The sequence below is a fragment of the Calliphora vicina genome, chromosome 3 (assembly GCF_958450345.1).
Source record: "Calliphora vicina chromosome 3, idCalVici1.1, whole genome shotgun sequence".
Classification (NCBI taxonomy): Eukaryota; Metazoa; Arthropoda; class Insecta; order Diptera; family Calliphoridae; genus Calliphora; species Calliphora vicina.
In genome coordinates, this window is record NC_088782.1 from 11,382,240 (window position 1) to 11,394,885 (window position 12,646).

Below are 12,646 nucleotides of genomic sequence, written 5' to 3' on the forward strand. Positions count from 1 at the left end.
TTCAGTTCAATTGAGTTATGGACTGCCAATATGCATTTGAATGGAAAATGCTAGAATCCGACCGAAACCGGTGTTTTCAGGCCGAAACCGAACCTTAATTCTAAAAAAACAAAACTTTTCAAATGTTCAAATCATTTCCAAACATAATGATATTTTTTTAATTTGAGAGCCTGTTATGCTTATTTTTAGGTGCCCTGCAGCACACAGTGGGGGAAAATGTTCCATGGCTATAGAGGAGGTTAAATTTTTAATGAATACTGTTAATAGGCCTAATCCGAAACCGAACACAAAGTCAAACTTTTGAAATATATTGGTTTTAACATTTGATATTAAACATAATTCTCAAACCAAGAGAGAGGTTTGAGTTTAAAACTTTACAAAATAAATTTTTTCAACTTGGTATCAAAAGTTATTGTCAAATCATGATCAAACATAAATATTAATTTAAGTGCATGAAAGTATGTTTTCACAATTACATATTATCCCCCATATTCATAATCAAATTTTAAATTTATAAAAGGTTTATACAACAAAATTTCCACACAAAATCTGTTCTATAAACCTTTGATACATATAAAAATTGATTAAGAATAATATCCGCAAATCGTTCTCAAACCAGAATATTTAGTATCAAGAACCATTAGTTTGTAGTTATATTCACACAGCCTCAAAAGTGAGTAAATACCACAAATTATTTGATTTTCTTTAAGATAATGAAAATCCTAAAATCTATACATCGATTAAAATATAAAAGTTTAGATTTGTTGGAGATTGAGCTGAATAATGAATTCGGTTCTGAAAAAAGGACTATAATAATTTAAAAAAAAAATCCAAAAATTCACTGGTGTTCACTTTTGAGACAAACTCTCGTTTGTTACCCGATCGATATATGATTTTGATTTCAAAACATTCTAAATTTTAGATCAATATCTGTGTTAGCTGGGTCTGAACTAATAATGGGTGGTATAAATAAAAGGAATTAGAATCTCTGGATGTTTTGGTCATGATAATACAATTTGTCTCGATATTTTAAAATGTTGTGCTAATACTTCACATTCATCCGATCGAAAGTTTTATACAGCTCTCATTTATGGTCCGGTGAATCAATGTATGCAAATTTTGGAACCAAGTACTTAATAGTAGGGTATCTAACTACATTGATCATTGAAGCATCGTCGAAAAGTTGGTTATGTTTCGGTCTTTAGTCACAAATATCTTTCCTGTCACTTCCAAAGGAATAAAATTTAAATCCAATGTCTAGAGACACAACTTCTTCATTCCTCTTCGCACTACATATTTTCCTAGAACGAAGACAAGCTAGGCGTGAATAGGGTCCAACCTCTGATTGACCTTAAATACATACATATATTATATTGTATATTGAGGAGAGAGCAGAAGATTATATAAACTTTTTAGGAACGTTATGCTGAAGAAGATCTAAGTAAATTTAGCACTGAAGTGTTCTTTATTTCAAAATTTTTACATTTTTCCGTTGTGTATGTGAAAAGTTTGTTTTAATTTACAATTAATTTTTAGATCTAATTTCAATATTTTTGTTCAATCTGTATTTTCCCACAATTAAAAAAATCTACCTATTGTTGTGTCCTTAAGATACCTGCTTGATATTTATACCTTTAATTATCCTTTCAACATGTGACCCACCGTACTTTGCACACAGGGCAAAATGAAATATTTTAATTTGTTTATTTTTTTACTTTGGTGTTTGTTGTGAGTTTGGTGTTTTTTTTCTGTTTGTTGTTCCGCTTTTTCAATTTGATACAACTTATCTAGCAAAAGTCATCAAACTGGCCACAACATACAACATGTATTTACAAGTTTGATAATTTGCTATAGATTTACACACAGCACAATGAGATGGTGTGACAGTACACTTCAAACAAGTTTGATGGAATGCTGATGATGAAAATAATAAAAAAAAAATAAACTAAAATAATAATAAAAAAGGTATGTAGTGTAAAGAAAGTGTATCTCTATCTGGCTTGTTGTTCGGATTCATTTATAAATATGTACGTGATTGTGTTAAAGCAGCAGCAGCGACACCAACAACAACTACAATAGATACAGATACATGTATCAGCGAGTGTGAAGAGAAGTCATGAAGTATGAAACGTTTAATACGAACATTTTGGTAATAAATGTTGTGAACTTACTTCCCTGCCTGCCTGCCCGCCCGACAAATCAACCGACCAGCTTTTCTATGCACAAACTGTATAGAGTAGATGTTTTTTCTTGTGTATTTTTCAATTCGTGTATTTATTTGTGTGTGTGCACAAGAGTATCTGTGTGTTTGTTTGTTTTTTTTTCTGCTTTTTTTTTCATTTTATTATTGTTCATAATGTCGATGTCGTTTCATACGTTTTGTTGTCTTCATAATCGCCATTGTCGTCAGTCAGTGAGTTTTGTGCGGTGTCGTGACTCTGGCGGTTGTTTAGTTCCTTTCTGGCTGCTGTCAAATGTCGTCATGTTTTGAAAATCTAACGCGTGACACGGTTAAAATATTTAATAAACAAGCAAATTAAGTCAAACACAAAACAAAAATTATTGTAATAAAAAAAAAGAATAAATTGTAAAAACTGATTAATTAAAAAATTATTACAAAAAAATATTAAATACAAAAATAATTAAACAAATCTTTTTTTTAAAGAAAATTCAATTTTGAATTTTTTTTTTTATTTCAAAAAATAAAAAAACCGGTTAATTTAGATGACAAGTGAAGTGTAGCAAGTGAAATTTTTGTTTACCAAGTTTTAGTTTTTTATAAATAAATAAAAAACAAATTAAAAAAGCATTTACATTAAAGCTGGTTGGCCAATAGAAGAAAATTGAAAGAAAAAGTCTTATTCAAAAAAAAGTATAAAAAAACACACAATTATATACATAAATTTTATTATAAACAAACAAAAAAATTGTAATAATAATAAAAACAAAAACAACTAACAGAAAAAGTAAAAGAAAAGTTTTAAATGTGAAAACTATAACAAACAACACAATATCTAAAGTATTTCTGTGAGCAAGAAAATTTATTAAAAAAAAATCAAAAAACAAAACAGTATTCAAAAAGTTTTTAAAGAAAATAATTCCAAATAAAGAAAATTTAAGAAAAAAATTAAACCCAAATATTAATTTTTAATCATAAAAAAAGTTCCTGTTGATTTTTAAAAGAAAAACAAATAAACAAACGTGAAAAAAACAACCAAAACTCTGGATTACATTTCATCACAAACAGTATTAAAAACCTAAATAAAAAAATAAACAAAAATAATCTCAAAAATCTTTAACATTTATTGGATTAACTACAACAACTCTACTACTGCTACTAAACTAGTACTACCACAAATAACAAAAATCAGCTCTAATGGATTAAACTAAATACCAACAAATCAAATCAATCATACATTCATTCAAACAAAACAATTTTGTTTATTTTGGATTGTTGAGAATTTTTTTTGTTTTTAATGAGCCACAAAAAAATTCTCAAATCTTTTTAATTGACCCCCGGATTTTTAAGACATGCAATTAATTGTTGACAAAATTCCCATGTTTTCGAAACAAACAACAAAACGTAATTCCAAAAAGTAAGTTTTCAAAAAAACATAAAAACTAAAGGCTGATTTCAAAACAGGTGTTTAAAGTGTTGCAAAGAAAATTAAATTAACGACAACTTAAAGTGATAATTAAAGAATTATTGTTTTCTTTATTTTTGTTTTTTGGTTTAAAAGAGAGATTGTGTTTAAACATATTGAATGTGGTATTGAAAGTGTGTTGAGAATAATAATAATAAAAATATATTAATTGAGTTTTTAAAATTTAATTGAATTTAAATTTAACAAAATTTTTTTTCAATAAATTTAAATGTCATAGATTTTTTATAAAAACTATTTGATTTAAAAAAAAATTCAAAACTGGTTAAAATATTTTTTTTTAATTGACATTTTAAATCTGAAAATATTAAAAAAATTAACAAATTAGTTATTTTCTACAAAATTTCGAAAAGTGAACTAGAAAAACATTAAAAAATATTCAAACTAACATTTTGTTGTCTAGAAAATGTGATTTAAAAACTGTTAAAACTTTAAAATTAATTTTATGAAAAAGTGATTTACATAATTGTTGATACTGAAAACAATATTTGAAAATTCTAAACAATAGAATTTTTTAAAAAAAATTTTAATTTCAAAATAAAAAAATATTGAAAAAGTTTAAAATGGACAAATTATTTTTAAATAAATTAAGTGTAAATGTTGTATTGTGTTAAATAATTTTGGAAAATATTAAAAAATAATGAAATTTTTAATAAAAATTTTGGAATTTTTAATAAAAGTTTTGGAATTTTTAATAAAAATTTTGGAATTTTTAATAAAAATTTTGGAATTTTTAATAAAAATTTTGAAATGTTTTTTTAAAAATTTTTAAATTTTTTTTTAAAAAATAAATAAATTTTTAAATTAAAAATAACAATTTTATAAAGCATTTCAAAATAAAATTTTTTTTAAAAAAAGTTCAAAATTTTTAAATTAAAAATAAATAATTTTTTATATTACAAAATAATGTGCTTTTATTAAAAATGTGTTTAAAAATTAAAAAAAATTTAAAACAGAAACTATTTCGAAAAAAAAATTAAAAAAAAGTTTTGAAATAAAATTAAAATTTTTGAAAATTATAATTAAGTGTATTAAATATTTTTCTAAATATTGTTAAAATTAAATTTGAACATATTTCAAAATATTGAAATTTTTTCAAAATGTGAACATTTTTAAAAACATGGAATTTTCAAATATTGTTTTTAGTCTTTGTATAAAATTGTCCTCTAAAACCCAAATTTAAACATATCAAAGTGTCTTAAAATAATAATTCAGTGATTTATTACAAAAACAAATTCTAAATATTTTTTTCAAAATTTTGTTGAAACTAAAAATTCGAACTTTAAAATGTTAATAAAAGAATTGGAAAACTTTGATAAATTTTGTGAAAATTGTGTGTAAAAACTCAAAAATCTAAATATTTTTTCAAAATTTTGTTGAAATTAAAAATTAGAACTTTAAAATGTTAATTAAAGAATTGGAAAACTTTGACAAATTTTGTGAAAATTGTGTGTAAAAACTCAAAAATCTTTTTTTTTTTTTTTTTTTTTTAAAAAAAATCTGAATACTGACAGTGTTAAAATCCTAGAACTCTAAACAAATGTTTAAAATGACTTAAAATTAGCCACTTAGAACATCAAATTAAATGATTTTCAAAATTGTGATTTTAAAATAGTGATTGAACCCCAAAAACCAAGTACTTTAATTAAATGATTTTCAAAATTGTAAGGAACTCTCTTAAACAGATTTTATAGTGATTGAATCCCTAAACGAAAATTCGTCAAGTTCACAAACCGTTTTGAACTGTAATTTCAAAACGTTTTAATTTGTTTTTCCATCGAAAGTGAAATATTTGTTTGTATAAAGTTAAAATCAAATCTATATGAAGATAATTGCACGAAAACTCTTAATTAAATGGAATCAAATTAATTTCGAAATAAATTGTTGAAGTGTTCTGAAGTGTAACTGAAAAAAATATTACCACTAAAACTGTTCTCTCAAAATGGGATGGGGTTTAAGCGAAAAACTATCAAAATATTCCCAAAATCAAAAAAAAAAAAACTGAACACTGAACAGATTTTTCAGCTGTTTACAACTTTGTTTACAACAAACAAATTTAGAATTAGTAAACAAAATTGGTTGCACAAACATTGGTCTTGAAATTGTGAAATAAAAGTGTTATAAAATCAGCTGTTTTTTTTAAAGAATTTACAAGAAATTGCATTGCAATGTATGAACAACTAAAAACTGGATATAAATATCAATTAGGAACAATTTTAGATAAAACAAATGTGAAAATGAACTAAATTGAGAGAACAACTTAAAATGTTTTAAATAAACCATAATTGTTATAAAAATAAATCCATAAATTTTTCAAAAATTTGAAAAAATTGCATCAAAATTGCAATTAAAAACATCATAACAAACATTTATTTTCAATAAATCTTTAATATTGTAAATCACCTGCAATTTAAATAAAAACTGTGAAATGACTCGAATAAAAAACAATGAATAAAAAATTACCATAAATTATCTATAAATAACTAAATTCAATTTTAAAAAAAATTTAAAATTAATAAATAAACTACAATTTTGAAAATCATTTTTTTTTTATAAAAAAAACTTAGTATTGATAAAACAAAAATAATCAAAATTCAATTACAATAAACTTAAATAAGACAATAAGTATAAACATCTAACAAAATATTATAAAACCAAATAACAACAAAAATAAACAATTAAAATAATAAATAGAAAGAAAAGCATATATAAATTTGATAAACTCTACAAATAATAAACCCAATAAGCCCCAAAAATTCAAGCACTTGAACATTTTGTTGAAAAATTAAATATTTTTCAAATTTATGTTTCCTTTTTACTGGAGAATATTAATGAAATAAAGTATAATACAACTGTAATTCAATTGCTGGACTATAATTCAAGGCTTGAATTACACTTTTAAACATTATGTTTCCTTTTTACTGGAGAATATTAATGAAATAAAGTGTAATACAACTGTAATTCAATTGCTTGACTATAATTCAAGGCTTGAATTACACTTGCATTCAACTTGAATTCCAGTAAAAATGCTTATTGGGAATGACATAAAAAATCAACATAAAAAATCTCAAAGTTTATATAATAATTTAATTTAAAAATGTAAAACAAATCTAAAAACAAATTTAAAGAAATCTTCAAAATATATTTTAAACACCTACCTACCACTTCGCTCTACATTCCATGTTTAAATCTTAACCATAACAATCTCTCTATATCTTTCAATATTCTAGCAGTTTGTAAAATAAACTTTAAAAAAAACCAATAAAAACAAACAACTAAATAAACAAAAACGCAAACACAACATCTACAACTAAAACGTAAAAGTTAGAGAAAAAAGTTGCAAAAATTATTAACAACAAAAACCAACAACCACGTCTAAACAATTGTTGAAAAATTGAGGTAAAATATCTAATTGTTGTCATCAAAAAAATTTAAAAAAAATACAAAAATTTAAAAAAAATTCTTAATTTTCTTTAAGTTTTATTATAATTTATTCAAAAAATTTTCCTTACCCTCCAAAAAACAAAAACAAAAAAAATAAACAAAAACATTAATTAGATATTTTATTTACAATTTTTGTTGTTACAAACTTTGTTTGTTTATTAGTTTTAAATAAATAATCGTTAATTTCTTCTTTATTTTACAACACTTAACACCTTTACATTGTTATTTATATTATTATTACATATTAGTATTATTTAGTTTAATATAATTTATATAAAACCACCACAAATTAAAAAATTTGCTTTATAATTTATGGCTTTTTAAACGACCGTTAATTGAGTATGAAGTGTTGGATGTTTTTTTTATTTTTTTATTTACATATAAATAAGTGTGTGTGTATTTGTATCCATAAGTGTGAGTGCGGTTTTTTTAAGTTCAAAGTATTCCTTTTAAAAAATGCAAATTTTGTGAATTTTTTTCTTTTTTGCGTTTTTTATTTCTTGTCTTTATACATTTAAGTATTTTTAAATCAATTTTATTCTTTGTTCTGTTGTATACAATTTTTTTTATAAGGTAATAATTGTCTTCATTTCTGTCTGATTTCTTTATTTATATTTTTATTGGCCAAAAATGAGTGCGAACTGATTTAAAATCTTTTTAAATCTCTTTAGAATTTGAACAAAATTCTTAAAATTTTAAATACAATATTCCTTATAGTCTTGTTAAAAAATTTTATTAAAAATCTTTAAAATTCTTCAATTATTTACAAAGTTATGAACCTTTCTGTGAAATCTCCCTATGAAAAATTGTCATATTTTTCATCATTATTACTACAAATTAGTTGCACAGTGTTATTGTTGTTGTTTTAATGCTTGTGGGTGTTTGGTATGCATGAATGTGTGTCTGTACATGAGATTGCATTCTTCTCTTTATAATATTGTTGTTGTTGTTATTGTTTGTAATATGCTCTTGTTTATGTAAAAGAGTAAGAAAATGCTGCATTTTACAACAGGTTTTTAAGAGTAATGAATTTAAACGTTAAATTTGAATATTTTAAATGAAAATTATGATTTTTTTTAGAATTATTAAATAAAATAGCACAAATTCTAACATTTTATTTTATTTCTATTAATTTTGTTAAAAATTTTGGTTAATTTTTGTTGATTTGTTTTAATTAAAATTGTTAATTTTGTTTTCATTGTATTTGCTATAGATAAATTAAGCATTAAATCGTAAATATTTTTTTGTTAGTGTCACCTAAATTTTGTTGGTTTTTTTTATCAAATTGTTTTTCATGAGGTGCTTTTTTGTGTGTGCTGTTGTTTTTGTTTATTTCATAAAATTCTTATCTATTGAATACAGCGAAAAACAAAAAAATATTTAACGGTTTGTTTGTATAATTTTTTTTTGGGGTCAATACAAAAAAAAAACATTTTAAAGTTGTTTTTTTATCATTTCAACTTTTTCTTCAATGTCTGTATGTTGAAATATTGTACAAAAAAATAGATATACAAAATCATTGAAGAATTATGTATTGTAGTTTCAAATAATACTTTACGAGTATAAATAAATACTTCATTTGTTTGGCTTTATCGTTAACCTGTTAACATGTCATCAATGAATCATTAATGAAATGGGGGTAAATAAATTAAAGCAAGTTTATTATCTTACAACAAAAAAGTTTTGGTTCAAGAACTTAAAATTCTTCAAAATATGTAATAAGCAGGGAAACCGGAAATATGCTCTAAAAAAAGCGTTTTAGGCGCTTTAAATATGCAGTAAAAACTTTAAAATATGCTCTTAAAATTTAAAAAATATGCTCTTAAAAAAACAATCTTTTACAAAATTTTTAACCAAAAAAAATTTACTTAAATTTTCAAATAAAAATCGTTGTCTATTGGATCTGAAAACATTTTTAAACATAGAAAATGTTCTTTCGACATCAACTGATGTTACAGGAGCAAATTTAAAAGACAATATTTCTTTAACACTTAGAACGGTTAAGTTTGAATTAGAACTAAAATTTGATATTTAGATGGAGCTATTATTAAAATAGTGCTTATTTTATATTAAAACAAGTAAGAGAGCTTTATTCGGCTGTGCCGAATCTATATACCCTTCACCTAATTATACTTCAAAATAAAAAATTTAAATATTTTTAGGTGAACAAACATTTTTTTCAGTTTTTTCATTTTTTGGATAAAAAAATTTTTTGAATTGTTATTTTAAATTTTAAAAAAATTTCTGTTTTTTAATTTTTTTTTTTTTGTGAAAAGCCATCTATTTTTCAATTTTGAATTTTAAACAAAGGAAGTAAAAACCTGTAACACAACAGCGAAAAATAAGTAAGACAATATTTGTTTTTGATAAACTCAAAATATGCTATTAAACAGTAAAATATGCTCTAAAAACGCAAAATATGACATAAATATGCTCTTAAAACAAATATATGCAAAAATATGTATTTATGGGTAAAATATGCAAAAATATGCACTAACAAATCGATGCCAAAATTCTTAAATAGTTCTGAAACGTGTAAATATCTTATCCATGTGCTCATTAGACTCACCAGAAAAAACATGCATTTGCATATTTTGGTTTCCCTGGTAATAAGAAACAAATTCTGAAATAATTGACAATAATTATTTAACTTTAATAACATATTTATTATGCAATTTCAACTCCTAATGATTTGTAATTATGCCACACAATAATTTTTGCACAGACTGTACTTCGTAAAACCCAAAAAAAAACTCAAATTTCTTAATAAAAACCCTAAAACTACAAAAATGAAATATATTTTTTTTGTGCCAAAAAATAACCAAATGAAGTATAAACCTTACAAAACAACCAAGTAAAGGTATCACAACAAACACCTGTATATAAAATAACAACAACAACACCATACATAGGTACATACTCTACAATAACAACAACATTATCAAAAGCAACAGCAACAGTAAGACAAAAAAACATCAGTGCGATGAGAATAACCCAAAAAAAACTGATAATATTAACAAAACGAAGACAAAAAAGAAAACAATTACTACCTACTTTAAAACATAAGCTGCTTTTAATAAAACATCTAAATACCAAAAAAAATATATTAAACACACTCAAAGATACATACCTATATTCATACATATTTATGTACTTTTATGTAGATGTTTTGGAATAAAAACCGTAAAAAAACACGATAATAAGATGTACCTTCTTAACTTTTATATATGTAGAGTATCTGTGTGTTTTTTTGCTGCTGCTGCTGCTTCCTCATAAATTGCGTGGCATGTGTAGGAATGTTGTGTGTAAATATGTTTTTCTGTTCAGTTAAGAGCCAAACATTTAATGGGAAAAACTCCAAATATTTTCTACATTTATGAAACCGTAAAACATCGTAATATGTAAAGTAAAGTTAAGTACGTACGTTGTAAAGAAATTATTATTTTAAATTACCAGACAAAGAAATAAACAAACTGTAAATAATCATTACAACAATACGATTACAATGAAGAGCATAGACTATACAGACTTACATGTATACACAAATACTCTTTCATATTTAACTTCAATTGTGCAAGTATAGCAGGAATGGGAAATTAAATTTTTATACACAAATAGTATTTTATCATGCTCCTAACACTAAAATTTAACTGTTATACACGAAATTTGTTAAAGAAAAAACTGTTATACACAAAATGTCCAAGAGAAAATCTGCTATAAACAAAATGTATAAAAGACAAACTGTTATACACACAATTTTCTATATAGAAAATATTGTTCTACAAACAATCTTTCATAGAAAAAACTGTTATATATAAAATCTCCAATAGAAAATACTGTTATACACAAAATTTCTAATATAAATAACTGTTATACATTAAAATTCAGATGAAAAAAACTGCTATACACAAAATTTAAGATAATTGAACTGTTATACATGAAATTTTCTATAGAAAAAACTGTTATACACTAAGTTTCTGATATAAATAATTGTTATACACAGAGTTTCCAATAGAAAAAACTGTAATACACAAAAATTCCGATAGCAAAATTTGTTTTACTGAAAATTCGGATAGAAAAAACTGTTATACACAAAATGTCTGATATAAATAACTGTTATACACCGAATTTCCTATAGAAAAATTGTTATACACAAAAATAGCAAAAACTGTTATACAAAAAAATTTAAGATAATTGAACTGTTATACATAAAATATCCAATAGAAAAAACTGTTATACATATAAATTCCGATAGCAAAAATTGTTATACACAAAATTTAAGATAACCCATCTGTTATACATAAAACATAAAATATCCAATAGAATAAACTGTTAGACATGAAATTTTCTATATGAAAAACTAAATTTATGATATAAATAACTGTTATACACAGATAAAAAACTGTTATACTCAAAATTTAAGATAATTGTACTGTTATATAATATCTTCGATAGGAAAAACTGTTATACATGAAATTTTCGATAGAAAACACTGTTATACTCAAAGGTTTCGGATAGAACAAACTGTTATACACGAAATTTCCGACAGAAAAATTGTTATATACAAAATTTCCGGTTGAAATATCATAGTTCTGATTAAGAAAACTGATACACACAATTTTCTATAGAATTTTCTACACAAAATTTAAAATTTCAATGGTTTTAGGTAGCTTATAATGTTTTCAATAAGTTAATGATAAAATAAATAGATCTTTTTCAATTATAAATCGAAGTTTTTTAAAATCCCATCTTAACCGATCATTTGAAGGACAAACTTTGTTGGTCTATTTGAAAATATTAGATAAAAACCATTTAAGTAAAAATTTCACATTCTAGTAGCTGCTGCATTTGTCTATAAGCTAATGAAATTATTTATTTTTTTTGACAAAAACTTATGTTGTTTTTAAAATAAACATAATTTATATCATTATTAAAAAACGTTTTAAATTTAAAAATTTAAGTTATACATAAACCATACTGCTAAGTTCCCTTTTCAAGAAATAAACCTCTAATAAACAAATTTTTAGTTAAAAATTGCCTTTAGAGTTATATTCTCCAAATAAATAAAATCAATATTCAGCTCTATTCGGAAAAGCCCTACAAAACTTGTTAAATTAAAAAAAAATTTCAACATGTTATATATAAAATATACTGCCGAGTTCCTTTTTTTAAACAATAATCCTCTAATAAGGTAATTTTTAGTTACAAATATCCTTTATAGTTCTATGCTCTAAATAAAGGAAATCTATATTCAGCTCTATTTGGGAAAACATTTGGTGTACATTATTGGTGTAATTCATAAAATAAGTTTTTACAAGATACCTTCAAACATAGTTACATATTACAAGAATTCTCCAGCTAAATTTGTAGTAATCACTCATCCAAAAACCTGAGAATATGGTGAAAGTGAGAACAGGAATAAGCCTGTATTCAAAGTATATTTACCGCACATAATTTGCTAAAAAAAAAATCTCAAAAATGTCTCAAAGTTACCAGCTTTGCTCTGAACCATTATTTTTTTTTTTTTGTAGATTTTACCT

At 23.5% G+C, this 12,646-nt stretch overlaps 1 protein-coding gene across 1 annotated transcript in view; it reads left to right on the forward strand.

The window, feature by feature from the left end:
• Nucleotides 1-2,350: 2,350 nt before the first annotated feature.
• Nucleotides 2,351-12,646, forward strand: part of tna (tonalli) — a 46,294-nt gene continuing 35,998 nt past the window's right edge. Inside the window, exon 1 of the mRNA XM_065506354.1 lies at nt 2,351-3,596. Coding sequence (XP_065362426.1) covers nt 3,532-3,596 — 65 coding nt within the window. The 5' untranslated portion in view covers nt 2,351-3,531. The remainder of the gene's footprint in view (nt 3,597-12,646) is intronic.